General features: G+C 36.4%; 1 protein-coding gene across 13 annotated transcripts in view; it reads right to left on the bottom strand.

Annotated features, from left to right (window-relative positions):
• LOC143039374 (uncharacterized) overlaps positions 1-22,927 on the bottom strand; it is a 1,426,499-nt gene that overhangs the window by 715,234 nt on the left and 688,338 nt on the right. For all 13 annotated transcript variants that reach the window (XM_076209287.1, XM_076209284.1, XM_076209291.1 and 10 more), the window contains one exon: positions 8,916-8,978. In XM_076209287.1, the coding sequence (XP_076065402.1) occupies positions 8,916-8,978 (63 nt within the window). The remainder of the gene's footprint in view (positions 1-8,915; positions 8,979-22,927) is intronic.

Genomic DNA, 22,927 nt, shown 5'->3' on the forward strand with positions numbered 1-22,927 from the left:
AAAACAAGCGCTTGGAAAGAAATTGAACATAAAAAAATGCTAGATGACACAAGAAAATCACTCAATGAGATATTAATGGGTAAGGGTAATCTGGTAGTTATGGGGGACTTCAATTGCAAAGAAATTTGTTGGGACAGCATGACAGTGCAAGGAGGAGATGACTCGTGGGGCAATGTACTGCTAGATATGACCATGGAGTACACAATGACCCAATGGGTCCATGAAAACACAAGGTACAGAAATAATGAAGAGCCATCGAAACTAGATCTAATATTTACAACAGAGCCTGAAATAGTGCATAAAGTCCAGTATGAGACACCAATTGGAAAGAGTGACCATGTACTCATCGAAACTATACTAAAGGAAGAAATAGACATAGAGAGGAACGAAAAGCATAGGAAAGGAAGACTGAGGTACAACAAAACAGACTTTACAAAACTAAAGACATTCTTCCGGAATGCAAACTGGGAAATATTTTACAGGGAAGAAACAGCAGTGGAAGAGAAATGGAATATATTGATGGAAAACTACAATGAAGGGGTAAACAGGCATGTACCAAGACAAAAGCGAGAGAGAGAGTACATTAAATGTTGGTTCAACAAAAGATGCAGTGAGGCAAAAGACAGAAGGGACAAAGCTTGGAAAAAGTGGAGAAAAGACAAAAAAACAAAGCAAATGGCAAATTTATGTTAACTATAGAAATGAGTATGTTAATGTGAGAAGAGAGGAGAAAAGGAACCATGAGAAGGATATTATAGACAAATGCAAAGAGCAACCCAAACTATTCTATCGGTATGTGAATGGTAAACTTAAAAACAAACAGGAATTGGTGAAACTATGCCAAGGAAACATAGAATACACAGAAGATTTAGAGATGGCCGAATTGTGACATAGACAAAAACAAGAAATCTCCCCTCATGAATGAGTTTACAGCATCACTAAAGGAAATATCAGAACATTTATCAAGGCTGGATGTCAGAAAATCACATGGCCCGGACGGTATTGCAAATTGGATTCTAAAGGAGTGCAAAGAAGAACTAACAGACAAAATACACATCTTAATAAACAGCTCACTCAAAGAAGGAAAGATACCCGAGGACTGGAAAAACGCTAACATTGTACCAATACACAAAGGAGGAAACAAAGAAGAACCCACCAACTATAGGCCAGTATCACTAACAAGCACCATTGCCAAAATTTGTGAGAAAATAATCAAGAATAGATGGGTAAAACATCTGGAAGACAATGACATATTAAACCCAAGACAATTCGGATTCAGACAAGGAAGATCATGCTCCACAAACTTAATATGCTTTTACTCAAGACTAATAGACATAGTGCAAGAAAGAAATGGATGGGCTGATTGTGCATTCCTTGACTTGCAAAAAGCCTTTGACAAAGTACCACACAGAAAACTACTAAAAAAAACTGGAACACATAGGAGGAATACAGGGAAACCTACTAAAATGGATAGAGGACTTTCTGACTGGTAGAAAGATGAGAGTAGTGCTCAGAGAAAAATATTCAGACTGGAAAGAGGTGATCAGTGGAGTACCGCAAGGATCTGTGCTGGCACCAATAATGTTTGCTATCTATATGAATGACATGGATGAGGACGTGAACTGCTACATGAGCTTCTTTGCCGATGACGCCAAACTGCTAAGGAAAATAGAAACTGATGAGGACTGTGAAGCACTGCAAGAAGACCTAAATAGGGTATGGAACTGGAGTCAGAAATGGGAAGTGGACTTTAATACTAAGAAGTGTAGCATAATGGAGTTTGGAAAAAAGCAAAAACAGAATATCAGGAAAATATACAATTGGAACCAAAGAAGTAAAGAAAGTAGGATCCGAAAAAGATTTGGGAGTAATTATCACGAACGACTTGTCCTATGATATACAGATTAACAAAATTGTCGGGGAGACTTACAACTTGCTAAGATCAATAAAAGTGGCGTTTACATACTTGGACGAAGACATGATGAAAAAAATATTGGTTACATTGATAAGGCCTAGATTAGAGTATGCAGCGACATTGTGGTCCCCCAGTACCAAAAAGAATATAAAGAAAATAGAAAGAATCCAAAGAGCAGCTACAAAAATGGCACCTGCACTTGCAAACCTATCATACGAAGAGAGATTGGCTAAACTGGAGTTACCGACACTGGAGCAAAGAAGAGAGAGAGGTGACCTATTGACCATCTACAGAATCATGAAAGGCACAGAGGTACTCGATAGTGAGAATTTACTTAACTGGGACAAAAGAAACACAAGAGGACATGGAAAGAAAATAAAAAAACATAGCTATAGAAGAGAACTGAAGAAAAACAGTTTTCCTCATAGAGTTTTGGACACTTGGAACAAACTGGACAATGAAATAGTATGCGCAAAAACCATTCATGAGTTTAAAAACAAACTAGACACTGCAAGATACAAAGGCGGGACAACACGAGCATAGCTCCCCTTCCCGCAAAATACAACTAGGTAAATACAACTAGGTAAATATATAAGTGATATGATAAGGGAGTGAATTGTTACATGAACTTATTTGCTGACGATGCCAAATTACTCAAGAGAGTAAGAACAGATTATTGCAGATTGCTACAAGACCTAGACAAAATTTGGGAATGGAGTCAGAGATCATAATGGAATTTGAAAAAAGCAAAAATAGAATATCGGGTCAATATAAAATTGGAAACAAGGAAGTCAAAAAAGTCGATTCAGAAAGGGGCCTGGGAGTGATCATCTCAAGTGATTTGACATCTGATAAACATCTGATAAAAAAGGTGACAAAAATAAACCAAATAACTATAGGCCTATAAGTTTGACTTCAATCGTAGGAAAAATAATGGAAACTATCATCAGAGATGCTATCGAACATCATTTAGAAAGTAACCGTTTGATAAATGATAGCCAGCATGGTTTCAGACGGAAACGTTCTTGCGTGACTAACTTACTCGAATTCTACAACACAGTTATCTCGAATTATGACAAAAGAAACAATATAGATTTAATATATCTAGACTTTGCAAAAGCTTTTGATACTGTCCCACACGAAAGACTACTTACTAAATTAGCTTTGCATGGAATAAGTGGTAGCCTATTAGGTTGGACTAGTAATTGGTTGAATGGTCGAAAACAGAGAGTTGTTTTAAATGGAAAAACTTCTGGATGGAAAAGTGTTGCAAGTGGAGTTCCTCAGGGTTCCATTCTTGGGCCACTTCTATTCATAGTATATATAAATGATATAGACCATGGACTAAAATCTACTGTTTCCAAATTTGCTGATGATACAAAACTGTGCGGAGTGGCAAATGATCACTCAAACCAATTAGATATTCAAGAAGATTTAGATAAATTACAGCAATGGTCTGAAAAGTGGCTAATGAAATTTAACACAAGTAAATGCAAGGTAATGCACATAGGTAAAAATAACAGTAAGTACGATTACAAGTTATTTGGTAATTCGTTAACAAAAGTGGATAGTGAAAAAGATCTCGGTGTAATTATCAGTAACGACCTCAAATCATCCAAGCAGTGTATTTCAGCCTCTGAGAAAGCAAATAAGATTCTGGGACTGATTGTGCGATCTTTTGATTTCAAAAGTCCATCACTCATTAACAAGCTATATAAATCATTAGTTCGTCCACAGTTGGAATATGCTGTTTCTGTATGGTCACCGAATCTCATTAAAGACATTGACAGACTGGAAAAAGTACAACGGTGAGCCACAAAACTGATTCCAAATATAAAAAATAAATCATACGAAAATAGACTAAAACACATGAATCTGTTTTCCCTAAAAAAGCGTAGACTCAGAGGTGACTTGATACAGGTCTTTAAGATTTTAAAGGGAATTGACATCAAAAGTGACAAAATTTTCACATTGAATGAGAATCAGACAAGAAACAATGGTCTCAAACTATCCGGAAATAGATTCAATTTGGAAGTAGGTAGAAACAATTTTGCCAACCGTGTAGTAAATGAATGGAATAAACTTCCTGCACAGGTAGTGCAATGTAGTTCAGTTCGAAGCTTTAAGAATCAGATAAATACCTAAGTAAGATGCTGTAATGATTATAATTTATCTTATATTATTTGCTTTTGTTTTGTTATCATTTGTCTGTCTGATTTTCATTTATTATTAGTTATATGTCAATTTATTATTATTTACTATTTACCTGTTTGTTTATTATTTAACTATACCTATGCATTTATTTATGTATTTTATTTGTTATTTACATTATTATAGTTTTTATTTATTGTTTTATTATTAATATGATTTTTTTTTTCGCATCCGACCTAGATATGGATCAAAAGGTCCCCTGTCGGCATGCTCCGCCTTTGTAATCCTTTGTAAAATGTCAATAAATTATTTTGAGAGACTTTCAACTTATTAAGATCAATGAAAATGGTATTTGACTACATGGATGAAGAAATGGTAAAGAAAATAGTGGTTACACTAATAAGACCTAAACTAGAGTATGCGGCAACACTATGGGTATCTAGCACAAAAATGAATAAAAGAAAATTAGAAAAAATCCAAAGAGCAGCAACAAAGATGGCACCTACACTATCAAATTTGACATACGAACAAAGATTGGAGAGATTACATCTATCAACACTGGAACAGAGAAGAGAAAGAGGTGATTTGTTGACCATTTACAAAATTATGAGAGGGATGGAAATTCATGAAAGAGATGACTTATTAAAATGGGACAGAAGAGAAACAAGAGAACACAAAAAGAAGCTAAAGAAGGACAGTTACAGAAGAGACCTGAAAAAGAATAGCTTCCCACATGGAGTGATTGATGTCTGGAACAAACTAAATGGAGAAACAGTGAATGCCAATACTATACATGATTCTAAGAACAAACTGGATGCGGAGAGATACGAAAACAGGTTACTACGAGCATAGCTCTCATCCCGTAAAATACAACTAGGTATTTTACCTAGTTGTATTTTACAGGAAGGGGAGCTATCCTCGTGGTGTCCCATCTTTATATCTCATTTTATCTAAACTATTTTTAAATTCATGTATTGTTTTTGCACACACTACTTTCTCATCTAACTTGTTCCAAATGTCTATTACTCTGTGAGAAAAGCTGTTCTTTTTCAGATCTCTTCTATAGCTGTCTTTCTTGATTTTCTTTCCATGTCATCTTGTATTTCTTTCATTCCATTTTATTAGATCCTCTCCATCAATAATTTCTATGCCTTTCATGATTCTGTAGTTATCAAATCTCCTCTCTTCTTTGCTCTAGTGTCTGTAGCTCAAGTTTTGCTAGTCTCTCTTCATATGATAGTTTTGAAAGTGTTGATGCCAATTTTGTAATTGCTCTTGCTACCATGAAATCTCTTCTGTTCTGCCCATTAGTTCAGGTGCATTGCTTCAGCCTTGCCTTCACTCAGATTTACTTCTTCTACCTTTATGTCATTTCTCACAACAACCATTATTCCTCCACCCATTTTATCTTCTCTGTCTCTTCTCCAGGGGGTGTATCTATTGTTCCTCAACTGTAGATAATTTATTTTAGGAGTTTTGTCTCCACTAAATACAAAATATCTGGTTCGTTGATCTTCATATATAGTAATTCATCTCCAACCTGGCAAATACTAATCCTAATACTAATACTGCATTAGCATAGGCTACTTAAAGTTTCCTTGTATTGTTTCTTGTGCAATACTGCCCTCCTGTTTTTTCTGAAACCAATTCCTATCATTCTGATTGATGCCTCTTCAGAAAAACTGCTGTTTTTTCTTCAATCCTCATTTCATTTTTTACTTTGGCTTCCTATGCAAGCTTCTGTATCTTTACACATTTCTCTTCATTTGCATCTTTCCAAATCCAAATATCTTTTAACTATTCCTCTTGTGCTAACTTCAAAGAGTATAATTTGTGAATTGAATTTCATTTTCATTGGATGTGCACCATTCCTTTTGTAACAACATAACCTACACACATTATCAATCTCATTATGTTATATCTGATTCATTCCCCAGAATCACTAAGTTCATTTCCTTAACCCTTTGCATCTCCTGTCTTTGATATATCATCCATGAGATGATGTCTTCTTGCCAGCCAAAAAGTATGAAATATCTAGTCTTGTCTGTCATCTCTGATAAGAAATTTTCTTTTTTATTATAACTTTCACTATTTCTTCTTCTTACATATCAGTTTCTCTTTCTGTTGGTCCATGATCTCTTTAAAAGTTACTGTGAATATATTTACCTAGTTGTATTTTACGGGACAGGAGCTATGCTTGTAGTGACCCGTTTTTGTATCTCTCTGCATCCAGTTTGTTCTTAAAATCATGTATAGTTTTGGCACTCACTGTTTCTCCATTTAGTTTGTTCCAGACATCAATCACTCTACACGGAAAGCTATTCTTTTTCAGGTCTCTTCTGTAACTGTCTTTCTTTAGCTTCTTTTTGTGTCCTCTTGTTTCTCTTCTGTCCCATTCAACAAGTCATCTCTATCGAGAATTTCCATCTGTTTCATAATTTTGTAAATGGTCAACAAATCACCTCTTTCTCTTCTCTGTTCCAGTGTTGATAGATGTAATCTCTCCAATCTTTATTCATATGTCAAACTTGAGAGTGTAGGTGCCATTTTTGTTGCTGCTCTTTGAATTCTTTCTAATTTTCTTATGTTCTTTTTTGTGCTAGGTGCCCATAGTCTCGCAGCATACTCTAGGTCTTCTTAGTGTAACCACTGTTTTCTTTACCATTTCTTCATTCATATAGTCGAAGGCCACTTTCATTGATCTTAATAAGTTAAAAGTCTCTCAAAATAATTTATTGACATGTTTATCAGGTGTCAAGTCACTTGAGATGATCACTCCTAGGTTCCTTTCTGAATCGACTTTTTTGACTTCCATGTTTCCAATTTTATATTGACCCGATATTCTATTTTTGCTTTTTCCAAATTCCATTATGCTACATTTCTTAATGTTCAAGTTCATCTCACATCTCTGACTCCATTCCCATATTTTATCTAGGTCTTCTTGTAGCAATCTGTAATCTTCTTCTGTTCTTACTCTCTTGAGTAATTTGGCATCGTCAGCAAAGAAGTTCATGTAACAATTTACTCCCTCATCCATATCACTTATATATATGGCAAACATTAAAGGAGCCAATACAGAGCCTTGCGGGATGCCACTCTTCACATCTTCTCAGTTCGAATTTATGTCTCTAAGTACCATTCTCATTTTTCTCCCAATTAAGAAATCCTTCATACATTCCAGTAACTTACCTAGTATTGCTCCTATTATTTCAATTTTTCTTATTGATTTTTTATGTGGTACTTTGTCAAATGCCTTCTGCAAGTCCAAGAAGGCGCAATCTGCCCAGCCATTTCTTTCTTGTATTGAGATAATTAATCTGAGTAAAAGCATATTAAATTTGTGGTACATGATCTTCCACTTCTAAAGCCAAATTGTTTAGGGTTTACTATTTTCTTTTCTTCCAAGTGTTTTGCAACTGTGATTGTAAGGGATACTGGTCTGAAGTTTGTAGGATCTTCTTTGTTTCCTCCTTTATATATTGGTACTATGCATCTTTCCAATCTTGCGGTACCTTTCTTTCTTTGAGTGAAAAGTCTATTATCTTGTATAATTTTTCTGTCTGTTCATCTATACATTCATTCAGTATCCAATTTGCAATTCCATCCGGTCCATCCAATTTCCTAACATCTAGGTTTTTTATTTGGTCTCTTATTTCTTTCTGTGTTACCTTTATTTGTTTCATTTTTGGGGATCTTTCTTGTCCATCTTCCCAAATTTGTGAGCTCTTAATTGTAAAAACAGACCTATTATGTCTGATTATAACTTCTGCCATTTCTATGTCATCTATATATTCTTTATCTCCTTCATGCAGTTTTACTATTTCATGTTTATCCTTTAGTTTGTCATTTGTATATCTGTAAAAGAGTTTAGGTTGATCCTTACATTTGTCTATAATATCTTTTTCATATTTTCTTTTTTCTTTCCTTTGTATATTCACATATTTGTTCCTAAGTTTTATATATATTTGCCATTTGGATGTTTTTTTGTTGTTGTTTTTTTCCATTTTTTTTTTTCAGGCTTTGTCTCTTCTGCACCTTTTGTTATACCAACACTTTACATAAATCTCTTTTTGTTTTTTCTTTGGTACATATTTATCAATTCCTTCTTTGTACTTTTCTTTGAATATTTTCCACTTGTCTTCCATCTTTGTTTCCTCTTTGGAGAATTTATCCCAGTTTGTATTTTGGATTTTTTTTCTTAGTTTTGCAAAATATGTTTTGTTATACAGTAATCTTCCTTCTCTATGTTTATCATTCCTTCCTACATTGTTTTTTCTTTTAATTCAAACTCCATTAGGATATGGTCACTCTTTCCAATTGGTGTTTTATACTCCATTTTGTTCACAATATCTGGTTCAGATATTCATCTAATCTATCTGACTATAGTTTATGGGAAAGGGGCAATGCTCATTGGGTCCTATCTCCTACTCTTCAAATCCTTATATCTAGCCCTAAATTCATGTATATTTCCAACTTGGTCTATATTCTTCCATCTATATGGAAAATTGTATTTCTTTACACATGTTAGACCTGTAGTCTTCCTTAATTTGTCCCCATGACCTATTAAAGCCCTCCTATCCTTTATGAACAGATCTCTTATGTCAAAAACCTGAATACTGCAATCATATCACCTATCTCATCAATTTTTCAAAGTTGGCATATCCAGTATTTTTAGTCTTTTGTCATATGGTTCATCTGTCAGGCTGGGGACCACTTTGGTTGCTGCCCTTTGCATTCTCTTAATTTTGCTTATATCCTTCACTCTATGTGGGGGACCATACTTAGCATTTACAATGAAAAAACACTGAATCTGTTAAAACTATATACAAAGTAATTAGATGTTTCTTACCCATAACTCTCATAATTTTCCTTGCTCCCATGCGATGACAGTACATGTAGACACCAGCTTTATCTGATGAAATGAATGTTGACAGAATTAGAGTGAAATTCTCCTGGATGAGTAACTCATTACAAAATTAATAATAATAATCATTTACCAAAACAATGAATTGTCTCATAACTTATCTATCTGAAACATTTCTGTTGTGCTCTTCTCATCTGGACCTAATAATGGCTTCCTGCATGTGGTGGTGCAATAAAAAGAATGGAGTGGAACACCAAAACTCCTCACTGTTCAATTTCAATGGATGGCACTCAGTCTACCAATCTAAAAACTTCACTATACAACCACTCCTCGTTTAACGACGACAATTGGGACCAGCGCGCCGTCGTTAACCGAATTGGTCGTTAAGCGAAAGTGTATACATGTACTGTATGTACAATGTCCAGCAATACATGTATCTTTATTTTCGTGTATTTCCCTCTTTTATACAGTACATTAAAGCTTTATTTACTGTTTATTTACGGTGGTTATGTTCCCGAAATTACTGTATATGACCAAATCCACGTATGATGACATTCCATATTGAATACCGGGGTATTTTTTTTAGTTTCGACCATGGGCGCAATATAGCAATAGAAAATTAATTATTAATTTTGTATATTAAAATGTATCAACGTAATATGCAATTTTGTGGGCGGAAATGAAAGTAAAAAATACCATGCTACAAGAAAATATGCTAATGAACGAAGTCGGTAGCATACGATCGGGACGCCATCTTGTCGTCTGCCAACGTCTCTCATGGCGATGACAACGAGGACGAGCCGGATGACATTTAATTTGCAGGTAATGATTTATCAAACACAGGTTAGGTTAGTTTAGTTTAGGTTAGGCGAATTTATCATCCTTTCATTTCCTCGACATCAGCATCTATCATAACAAACATGGTGTACCATTCGTCCGACATGACTTCGTTACTTACAAAATTTGTTTTAGCACCTTTTTTTTTATTTCTGCTCACAAAATTGCATATTATGTTGATACATTATAATTTACAAAATTAATAATTAATTTTCTATTGCTATATTGCGCCCTTGGTCGAAACTAAAAATTTACCACTACCGGTATATATTGTACCCCAGGTAGTTTTTCCAGCTTGCAGGATAGTAATGTAGACCTAAGCTTCAGAACACTTTACCTCACAGCTAATATCCACCGTACAAGTTCATTTATAACATTATACAAATTTGCCTCAGCCAACTTAATTATCGTACACGATGTCGTAACTTCGGGAAATTTACGTTAAACGAATATTGGTCTGTCATAAAGCCCGTGGTTACTCCGAGTTTTCGTTAACCGAGTAGGTCGTTAAACAAGGAGTGGGTATTACACAAAACTTGTATTTTTTTCTACAACACTGTTCACACATGGTAATACACTTGGCAAAGACACAAAAATTAACCTTGGTCCACTCATATGCTCATTGTACAACAAACCTATAACATCCATACAGTGAAGAAGCACTGTAGTGGCTCCATTTTTGGTACGGCAGTGGTCAATGAATTGTGTATTACACACACACACACACACACACGGCACGGTGCCGGATTGGTAAAGCACTGGCCTCATAAGCCAGAGAACCGGGGTTCGATTCCCCAGTCGGGCGGAGATAAGTTGGGCTTGTCTCCTTTCACGTGTAGCCCCTGTTCACCTAGCAGCAAGTAGGTACGGGACGTTAGTCAAGGAGTTGTGACCTTGCTGTCCCGGTGTGTGGTGTGTGAGTGGTCTCAGACCTACCCAGAGATCGGCTAATAAGGAGCTCTGAGCTCACTGCCGTAGGGTGGTGTCTGGCTGTCTCGACAGAGACTGCAGCAGATCCGAGGTGAATACACACACACACATATATATATATATATATATATATACATATATATATATATATATATATATATTTATATATAATTTATATATAATATATTTATATATATATTTATATATATATATACTGTATATATATATATATATATATATATACTAATAGACATGATACAAGAGATGGGTGGGCAGACTGTGCCTTTCTGGACCTACAAAAAGCATTTGATAGGGTACCACATAAAAAAAACTAATAAAGAACATTGAGTCAATAGGTGGCATCAGAGGAAAATTATTGGAATGGATGAAAGATTTCCTGTGCATATAATTGCCAATCATTCCACATCACAAAAATTTAGGAACAGACTACCCAAGGACTCAGTCCTATCCCCCCACACTCTTTAATCTATACATGCACAGTATACCCACACCCCACACCACAGAACTACAAATCTCTTCTTAAGCATACAACATAATAAGATCCACACAGAGCCACAGACATACTACAATCATAACTCAACACACTTAAGACCTGGTTTACTACAAATAGACTCAAAATAGCACTAACCAAATCCACAGCCACACTTCTTACCAACTGGACAGCAGAAAACAAATGTGACTCTAAATAGCCCAAGCTCATATAATACATGAGTTCAAATCTAAATATGATAATTGGAAATCAAAGATACAGATTAAGATGGAATCATACATGAATTTGATTCTAGGTATGTTAGAAAATTAGAGAACTGCAGGATCGTACCCGCATATAATGAATGGGATTAGGAAACATTAACGATAGGTACCAATTTACCAATTACTTACGGTAGGCACAGGTCCCATAGAAGAGGTAGGGGCCGGTAGGAGCAATTGCGGAAAGCCGGTACACAAAAGTGTAAGTCTGTTTAGTCATAATCGTCCACAATGTCTTACGTACCTGTCTCCGGATTGTCTTACCAGTGTCTTATGTGTCAAAGTGTAAGTAGTTAAGTATAAGTTATTTTGGCAGGCGATATACTGCTACCGATCCGTTCTAGTTGGTGAGTGCTACCCAACTGGAGTGCTTCTAGCAACTGACTGTACTCTGCTCAACTGACTGATCCGACCCGCTAACGCCAGGCTGTCGTCCGCGCGCTCTCTACGTCCGAAAGCGTCGTTCATTTGTTTCGTGTTTTTAGTAGCGAGTTTAAATGACGCTACTGCAAGAACAGGAGACTGGACTCAACAAGCATTGCTCCTATCCTGTATACTACAATAGGTAAATACAATTAGGCAAATACACACATGCCTCTTTATCAACGACACCCTCATACCATACACACACACAATCGTCAGATTGACGGCAAAGATTGGAACTCTGGAAAAAACGCAATTTTCATGGATTTCAACTACGAGGGAGTACCTTTGTGTATTTATAGGGAAGGGAAAAGCTCGTGGTGTAGCGGGAAGGTGATGAAAAAGGAGAAGGGGAGGGATAATTGAGGGAAATGGAAGGAAATGAGGAAGGGGAGGACTTGGTTCAGGCAGGCAGACGCCATGTAAACAATCGCGGGCCGGATGAATTTAGTGACGAAGAAGGAATTAACAAAAATATAAAGATTAGAAATATAGATAAGAGCAGCACAATTGAAGGTGAAGATAATGATTTCCAAGGATTTAATGAGAGCGGGAAGCCAACCCTCCCTGATTAGCAAACCTAGAAGAAAAAATTGAGAAAATTGTCAAACATTGGGAGAATAGGATCGGTGAACTCACACAGATCATGCAGAGAGTTGAAAAATTGGAAGAATTAGAGAGGGTGAACCAAAAAATTACTATAGAAATAGAAGTATTAAAAAGACAGTTAAAAGAAGTAAAAGAAGAGAATGAGGAATTAAGGAATAATAATAAAGAGAATAAAGAGTCCATAGCAAAAGAAGCACAGGGTTGGAAAAAAATCCAAGAGAACAACAAAATTGCATTTAATGATATAGTAAAACAGCAGATGAAAGAACAAACTGAAGACACAGTTATTAACCCCTTCCATACGGTGCCGCACACGTAGGCGTCATGGACTTAGATCTCAGTGGCAGCAGCCAATGCCAGCCGTACGATGTGTCGTAATAATACTCGCATCATAAAATATAGTCACCGCTTATATCGATCGTTCTCTCTTTCACCCGCGAATTTTGAATACCACAGAGAATGGGATTCAGGGAACATTTGAGAGAATGTAAAAACACAGGGGCGACTACAATAAATATAATCAAGACGCCGATATGGCAGCCTCGGGAATACACTCGCTCCCCATGACGCCTACGTGTGCGGCACCGTATGGAAGGGGTTAAAGTGATGAGACAGAAGGAGAATATAGTAAGAGACTTAGCAGATAAAAAGAAATGTATAATTATATTAGGAATGGAAGAGAAGTATAATCTAAATAGGACCACAAGAATCAAAGAGGAAAAGGAAAAAATTACAGTTTATTAGAATTAGTTCAGGATGATGAACTTGAAATCGGGAAACAAATTGAAGAAATGTATAGTCTCAGGAAATATAGTACAGATTAGGCCAGACCAATTAAGATTAAATTCAGGTCACAAACAACAGCAGAGAATATCTTAGCAAAAATAGGGAAACTAGCAGACAGTGAACAATATAAAAAGGTATGGATAAAAAGAGAAAGGAATGAGTAGGAAAGAGAGGTTGAGAAGACAAAAAGACAAGAAGCTAAAGAAAAAATGAGATGAGATAAGAGTCAGAAAAAGAGGAATTCTATTGGAGAGTAGTGAATATGAAAGCGAGGAATGGGTCATAACACAGAAAAACAAAAGGGAAACAGAAAATACAATGGAAATAGCAGAAAATTAGGAGTGTCTTACACAAATATAGATTGATTAATAACAGGATTGAATGAACTGAATGATTATCTGAAGGAAAAAGAACTGGACATAATGGGAATTGTAGAGACAAAATTAAAAGGTCCACTATCACCCAACAGTGTAGGACATGATGCATATAATTATTGGATTAGAAACAGAGACAAAACAAGGGGGTGGAGTTATGTTCCTGACTAAGAAGGATATAAACATAAGGAATGTCACATATGGAAAGAATACAGTAGAGATGATTATGATCGAAGTGGAAGACAGAGATAAGAAGAGCAGAAAGTTTGTAATAAATTATGTGCCTTCAAAAACAGCCTCGTGGGAAGAGAAAGAACATAAAAATTAGAAGACACAAGGATAACATTAAAAAAGATAATGGAAGATGGAGGAAGAATAGTTATGATGGGCGACTTTAATTGCAAAGAAGTCTGCTGGGAAGAGATGACAGTAAAGGGTAGAGACGACTCATGGGGAAATGTTCTACTTGAGATGATTAATGACACAATGGATTCAAGAGAACACTAGATATAGAAATGAGGAAGAACCATTGAGACTAGACCAAATAATCACATCAGAACCTGAAATAGTGATAGTGACCACATATTGATTGAACTGGAACTAAATGAGGAAAAATACATGAAAAGAAATTAACAATATAGAAAAGGAAGATTGATGTATGAAAAAACAAATTTTGATAAAATAAGAGAATTCTTTCAAAAAAAGAAGACTGGGAAAGAATATACAAAGAGGAAACAACAGTGGAAGAGAAATGGAATATTTTGACAAAAAAAAAAAAAAAAAAAAAGGGAGTGGAAAAGTATGTCCCAAGACAAAAGCAAGAAAAAGAATATGTAAAGTGCTGGTACAACAAAAGTTGTAGGGAGTTAAAAGACAAAAGAGATAAAGCTTGGACAAAATGGAAAAAAGACAAAAGACCTGAAAAATGGAAAATATATACTAGTTATAGAAATGAATATGTACAAGTGTGCAGAGAGGAAAAGAGAAAATATGAAAAAGATGTCATAGAAAAATGTATAGATCAACCAACACTATTTTACAGATTTGTAAACAACAAACTGAAAAACAAACAAGAATTAGAGAAATTACAACAAGGAGGAGTTGAATACACAGAGGAAATAGAAATGGCAGAAATTATGAACCATTCTAAATCGGTGTTTACAAGGGAGAACATACAACCTGGAGAGATCGAATGGGAAGAGAAAGTCCCACCTATGAAAGAAATAGAAGTAACAAAAAATGAAATAATGAAACACTTGAGTAATCTTGATGTCAGAAAATAGCATGGACCAGATGAAATAGCAAACAGAATTTTAAAAGAATGCAGGAATGAACTGGCAGACAAAATACATAGCATAATAAACAGTTCCTTGAAAGAAGGAAAAGATCCAAAAGATTGGAAAAAAGCAAATATAGTACCTATATATAAAGGGGGAAATAAAGAAGACCCTACCAACTATAGACCAGTCTCTCTAACAAGTACAATAGCAAATATTTGTGAAAGAATTATCAAAAGTAGATGGGTAAGGTATTTAGAAAAAACAAAGTGCTAAATCCAAGGCAATTTGGATTCAGACAAGGATGATCATGCATCACCAATTTAATGTTTCTATTCAAGGCTAATAGATATAATACAAGAAAGAGATGGATGGGCTGATTGTGCATTTCTAGACCTAAAAAAATCTTTTGACAAAGTACCACATAAGAAGTTGCTTAAGATATTAGAAACTGAAGGAGGAATACAGGGCAAACTGCTTAAATGGATGGAAGACTTTTTGCAAGAAAGAAAAATGAGAGTAGTGATAAGAGACAAACACTCTAATTGGTATGAAGTAATAAGTGGTGTTCCCCAAGGAACAGTTCTGGCCCCAATAAGGTTTGCTATATATATTAATGATATGGATGAAGAAATTGAAAGTTATATGGGCTTCTTTGCAGATGATGCAAAACTGTTAAAAAAAAAAGTGAACACTGAAGAAGATTGTGAGTCACTACAGAGTGATCTCAATAAAGTATGGGAATGGAGTAGGAAGTGGGAGATGGAGTTCAATACCAAAAAGTGTAGTATAATGGAATTTGGAAAAAGCAAAAAAATAATAGTAGGATCATATAAATTGGAAGAAGGAATAAAAAAAAAAAGTAAAAAATGAGAAGGACCTGGGAGTCATTGTTATGAATAATATGTCACCTGAGAAACATATAAACAAGATTTTTGGAGAAACTTATAATTTAATAAGAACAATCAGAGTGGCATTTACATACCTGGATGAAGAAATGGTGAAGAAAATATTAATCACTTTGATAAGACCAAGATTGGAGTATACAGCGACGATGTGGTCACCAAGTACAAAAAAATGTATAACAAAACTTGAAAGAATTACAAAGAGCAATTACAAAATTGGCACCTACACTCTCAAAACTATCATATGAAGAGAGACTAGCAAAACTTGAGCTACAGACATTAGAGCAAAGAAGAGAGAGAGGAGATTTGATAACTATTTACAGAATCATGGAAGGCATAGAAACTATTGATAGAGAGGATCTAATAAAATGGGATGATAGAAATATAGGACACGGAAAGAAAATAAAGAAAGACAGCTATAGAAGAGATCTGAAAAAGAACAGCTTTTCTCACAGAGAAATAGAAATTTGGAACAAGTTAGATGAGAAAGTGGCGTGTGGAAAAACAATACATGAATTTAAAAACAGTTTAGATTTAATGAGATATGAAGATGGGACACCACGAGCATAGCTCCCCTTCCCATAAAATACAACTAGGTAAATACACGTTGGTCGGGATGGCAGCGAAATCTGGACTCTGGTGAAATCTTCAAAATTATGAGGATCACAATGACAAGGAAGTACCTGTGTTGTATTAATAGGGAAGGGGAAAGCTCGTGGTGTAGTGGGAAGGTGAAGAAAAAGGAGAAGGGGAGGGATTACTGAGGAAAATGGAAGGAAATGAGGAAGTGGACGAATGGGCCCAGGATCTTAGGAGAGGTGTAAACAAACAGGGGGGCAGAATATACAGACGAACAACAAGAAAGCAGAGGTGTCAAGAGCAGAAATATAGATAATAGCAGGTCAATGGAAAGAAATGATAACTGCTTTTATGGATTTAAAGAGGGAGGAGGGGACAACCTCCCCAGACTTACTAATTTAGAGGAGAAACTAAAAAAAATTAACAAAGAATGGAAGGTTAGGTTTGACCAATTAACTCTTGTTGATAAACTGGAAGAACTAAGAAAAGAGAATCAAAATCTAACTATAGAAGTAAAAGAATTAAAAATACAGTTAAGAGAAGTAAAGGAAGAGAATGAAAAATTAAAGAGGAATAATAAAGAAAATAGAGTCCATAACAAAAGAAGTAAGTGGTTGGAAAAAGGTTCAAGAGAATAACAAAATTGAATTTAGAAATATAGTGAAACAACAGATGAAGGAACAAACTGAAGGCACAGTTATTAAAGTGATGAGAGAGAAGGATAATATAATAAGAGACTTAGCAGATAAAAAGAAATGTATTATATTAGGGATGGATTGATTGATTGATTGATTATAAGCGTTCAATCTGGTGTCGTAACTACTAGGTTATTGACACCGAAAGTAAACTCAATATATATTAACTACTGGATAAAATAAAATATGTCCTATATATTAAAATCAGATCAAGTTAGAGAAACCAACATCTTCAATGAAATTGAAAAGAGAGTCTTCGTCCAAGTCTTTTCCCAAAATGAAACTCAAATTAAAACTCCCAGCCCTGTCCCTGTTAAAATGTCTCTCTCTCTGTTCCACCAAGCTAGGACATTCGACCAGCAAATGTCTAACCGTTAGTGGCACCAAACAATCGCTGCAAAAAGGCTGGTAGTTACCACTCATTAAAAAGCCATGAGAGAAGTTCGTGTGTCCAATTCGGAGGCGACACACTGACACTTCTCTTCTACGACAGCTGGATAAATATATCCATGGATTAACAGATTCTGTGATTTCTCTCATCTTATTAAATTCGATCAAAGACCATGAGAATTGCCAGGAAGATTTTATTGCATTCTTAATTTCAGGCTGATAGTCGGTATCTGGAAGGGCCTTGTTAATAGGATGTTTTAATGATCCTTCTTTGGCTAACCTGTCAGCCTCCTCGTTGCCTATTATACCGACATGGGACGGAACCCAACAGAACCTAATTAATTTTCTTTTACGACTTAGTAAAAACATCCATTCTAAAATTTCTGAAACTAATGGATGGGTAGGATTATAAGAACTTAAGGCTTCCAAAACACTCTTAGAATCGCTAAAAATTGTGAAACTAAAACCAGCATGGTTTACTATTCTTTTTAAAGCCATTAGAATTCCATGCAGCTCAGCTGTAAAAATTGAAGCAGAGCTAGGCAATGCTCCACTGCAATTAAAACTGGGAAAAACAACTCCAAATCCAACACCAGCATTGGATTTGGAGCCATCTGTATATATACAAACTGAATTTCTGTGATCTTCAAAGTGGGTGAGAAATATCTGTTTGATCACAGGCTCCGGTATTCCAGTCTTAGATACTTCTAAGCAGCTGCAGTGATCTACATGTGGTAGCCTCCAAGGAGGAAATGCTGAATGCTTTACTGGAAGAACTTGAAATTGGGGTAAACCTAATTCTTCTAAAACATGTCTTACTCTAAGTCCAAAGGGAAGTGGACATGAAGATTTATTATTAAAATTGCCATTAAAAATAATTTTAAAACTTAAGGAGTTAGGAAGTCTTTGAACTCTAGTCCAGTACTTAATCATCTGGGACTGCCTCATTAAAACTAGGGGTAATTCCCCAGCATCAACAAGGAGACTTGGAATTGGTGAGGACTTGAATGCTCCTGTAGCAATCCTCACCCCAGCATGATGAACAGCATTCAGTCTCTCTAGCTTTGTGCTTCTTGCTGACGAGTATATTTCAGATCCATATAAAAGTTTGGGTAAAACCAGTGCCTTATGCAACTGAAGTAGGTGCTTACGATCAGCCCCCCATTTGGTACAGGAAATAACTTTGAGAACATCCAAAACTTTCATGCCTTTTATCTTAAGGTTTTTAATATGCGGCTCCCAAGATAGTTTTGGATCAAATAGCAGACCCAAAAATTTTGCCTCCTCCACGCATGAAATTCTCTGACCATATAGGTATAAATCTGGGTCAGGATGGTGACCTCTAATGCGGCAGAAATGCATCACTACTGTTTTTGATGGTGAAAAACGAAATCCATGCTCAGAGGCCCATCTAGCTACTTTATCAATTGTCAACTGTAGTTTCCGCTCTGCTACAGACATTCTAGATGCTGCAAATGACAAGGACAAATCGTCAACAAAAAGCGTAAACATTACTTCAGGCGGAATAACGGAAGCAATACCATTGATACTAAGGGCAAACAGGGTTACGCTTAACACACTACCCTGAGGAACTCCTTCTTCTTGTACCGTTAATTTGGATAGAGTATTACCTACTCTAACTTTAAAAAGACTATTTTTTAAAAAAGCTTTGATAAAAAGTGGCAATTCACCTCTCAACCCAATGTGGTGAAGAACTTTTAAAATGCCATACCTCCAAGCAGTATCATATGCCTTTTCAAGATAAAAAAAGACAGTGATATGATGCTGCTTGGATAAAAAAGCATTGCAGATCGAATCTTCCAATCGAATCAGTACATCAGTACAAGAGTGCATTCTACGGAATCCACACTGAGCAGAAGAGATCACCCCTCTCCGTTCTAGAAACCAAACCAACCTGGCATTGACCATCTTCTCCATTAATTTACAGAGACAAGATGTCAATGCAATCGGTCGATAACTCGAAGGGATGGAGGAATCTTTACCAGGCTTGAGGAAGGGTAAAATTAAAGCTATTTCCCAAACATCAGGAAAATCGCTATCCTTAAAAATTCTATTTAAAACATCCAAGATAAAAACTTTAGTATTATATGATGAGTTCTTTATCATATCATACATAATTTCGTCAAGTCCAGGAGAAGAGTTTTTACTTTTAGATAAGGCTGATAAGAATTCTTTCATGGAAAAGGGTATATTGTATGATTCACTTACATTAGCAGTGAAATCAAGACAACGAGCTTCCTCATTTGAGCGTAATTGATAATACGGTGAGTCAGGGTTTTTGCTAGATACTTTGGCAAAATGCCTTGCAAAAGCTTCACTTACAGGTTTTGGATCTGATACAAATAATCCGTTAATTTTCAAAACAGGAGGAGGGGAAGGTTTGAATTTCCCAGCTATCTTCTTGATCTTGGCCCAAACCAACGTCATTGGAGTTTTCCATGTGATACTAGAGAGAAACAGTATCCAACATTCTCTGCGAGCTTTCTTTATATGCCATCTAAATTGGGCTCGGGCTTTCTTGAAGCATATAAGGTAAACGGTGCACCTATGCCTACGATATCTGGTGAAAGCAGCCCTCATTGCTTTATGTCTTATAGTACACTGTATATTCCACCAGGGAACAGGCTTCCGACAAAATTTTCCACTGGTCTTGGGAATTGAATGATTTGCTGCATTTATTAAAATACTATTCAAATAAGAAATAGCTTCACTAACTGTTGGCAAGTCATTTACATCTGCCTCTATATTGCTTAGTTCTTTAAAAAGAGGCCAATCTGCCCTATCAGTACACCAACGGGGAGCTCTAGCAACAGGTACTGGATTCCCATTTGAAATGATGATTGGGAAATGATCACTTCCAAAGAGATCATCAAGCACATCCCACTCAAAATCCATGAAAGCATTAGGACTTGCAAGGGATAGGTCAATGCAAGAAAAGGTCCCTGTTTGGATATGAAAATGAGTAGGTTTATTGGTATTAAGAACAGTAAGATCTATATTCTCAATGATTTGCTGAAGCTGTTCCCCTTTTGCATTTGATGTCACATCACCCCAAGACTGGTGCCTACTATTCATATCTCCCAAAATTAAAAACGGTTGGGGGAGCTGATTGCATAAACTAGTAAAGTCACTACTAGAAAATTCTCTATTAGGCGAGAGATAGAGAGAGCAAATGTTATATACTCTAGTTATATTAATCTGAATTGCTACTGCTTCCAAAGGAGTATTCAAGGGTAATATTTTATGAGGAATATCATTTCTGACAAGAAGAGCGCTTCCACCATGGCTTCCTTGTAAAGGGTTGATAGGAGAGTGATGCATAAAGTACTCTCTAGGACTAAATATTTGGTTTTCTCCAAACATGGTCTCTTGTAAGGCTATGCATATTGGTGAATGAGAATATATTAGATGTTTAAGCTCTTCATATTTAGCTCTATACCCTTGACAATTCCAATGCAAAATGGCAGAGAGTTTATCTTATTTTATTTGGAAGACTCTTTAGTCTTCCTTGGACCAGGATTTTTTACATTTTGATCTTTTTCTGGTGCCTTCTTGTTCTTAATTGGCACCTTTATGTTCCGCCTTGAGTTACTTAATGTTCTTTGTTCTTTAGGAACTTTTACCACAGATTTTGGTATGACTTCAGTATTCCCAGCTGAGACAGATGACTTCTCACCCTGGACCACTGTGCCATCCAAGGTAGGTTTGTTAGATAAAACTGAAGTCTTAGGCTGAGCTAGAGCACAACCTAGGGCAGAATTATTGGCCTGCACTGGAGCGCAAGCCATTATAGAAGTCTCAGCTTGCTCCGGAGGGCAAACCGAGACAGAAGCTCCAGACCGCACGGGAATGGTAGCCGGAGCAGAAGTCCCAGCCTGCTCCAGATCACATGCCGAGACAGAAGTCCCAGCCCGGACCGGGGATGAGGACGGGACAGGGGTCCCAGCAAGCACCAAAGCACTTGCTGAGACTGAAGTCTCCACCTGAGATACAGGACAGGTAGAGACTAGGGAATGTTTGGAGGATTTGGGATCCTCCAAATCCATTTCATCATCCAACAAGTTAAACGTATTTTTAAGACACTCAAGCGTCTCTTCATAAGTCTATTATTTGCAGGAGTAATTTCGGAGTTTTTAGGAATGGTCAATTTTGAATTAAGGCTCTTATGTGTAGATACGTCATCTGATGTGTTGGGCATTCTATTATTCAAGGGCTTATACTTATTAATGATGGAGGAGAAACTTACCCCTGGTCGAATGAACATAGCGTTTACTCGTTGTCTAGCCTCTTTAAAGCTCAAGTGTTCTTTTGCTCTTAGTATCTGAACTTCTTTTTCAAAAGTAAATTTATCACATTTCTTTGAGCTTGCGGGGTGATCTTCACCACAGTTGATGCAGTGTGGAGAATTAGAGCATTCACCATGAGCTTCTAAACCACAATTTTCACAGACTGCATTTTCACCTTTAATTTTTCTCCTACAAGTCCCAATCACATGACCAAATTTTTGGCAATTGAAGCACCTTCGACATGATGGAATATATGGTCTAACATTCAGTCGAAGCCACGCAGCCATTATCATGTTAGGTAGCTTCAGGAGATCAAATGTTAGAACGTACGTGGGCAAGGGTGTTAATACACCACCTATGTTCTTCTTCATTTGTTTCACATCTACTACTCCCTGGTCTTTTAGCTCCATTTGGATTTTTTCTTCAGAATATCTAAGTAATTCTGTAGATCTTATCACGCCTTTAACTTGGTTCAGTCTCTTATTGTATAAACAATCTATTTCTTGACCATCTAGCGACGAGATATTTTGGACTTTAGTGCTATCATCAGGTGATGCAACTTCTACCAGTAAACTGCCATCATTCATGTAAGAAATCTTTGGTTCGATGCTACATTTCATCTTGATTTCGCGATTGACAGAAAACATGTCAAGGTCCCTCATTTGTTGTCCTTCTCTCATTTTCAGAATCAAAAACTTGGCATAGTTGTTGGGTTCAAATTTTCCTGGCGTTATCTCAATTTTTCCTGAATTGCCTTTCCCTGTCCTCCTGATCCTAGACCTAGTGTCAGTATCTGATAGAGTAGGGAAATAAGGCTCTAATGTCATAACATTAGAGGTCTTGGAAGAGTCTAAAACTGTGTCCCTATTCAAGCCAGAGTCGTCAACAGAAGGGGGGGTATTGTTCTCCATAAGAACGGGTTTTCAAATATTCGACCAAGTAGCCTTCCACCCACCAAAAATCCCATGATTCGGAGCCCAACAAGGGAGGGATGTGGCTTGTCATGTCATGTAACCATCCCTAGAAGCTACTACCCGGCTATACACATGATCCCCAGCACCTAAGGCGTCCTCAGTCCGTCGAGATCGGACCCAGTGCTGGGAACCATGTTTGA

The sequence above is a fragment of the Oratosquilla oratoria genome, chromosome 26, assembly GCF_046742065.1.
Source record: "Oratosquilla oratoria isolate Oo_2021 chromosome 26, ASM4674206v1, whole genome shotgun sequence".
NCBI classification, from domain to species: Eukaryota; Metazoa; Arthropoda; class Malacostraca; order Stomatopoda; family Squillidae; genus Oratosquilla; species Oratosquilla oratoria.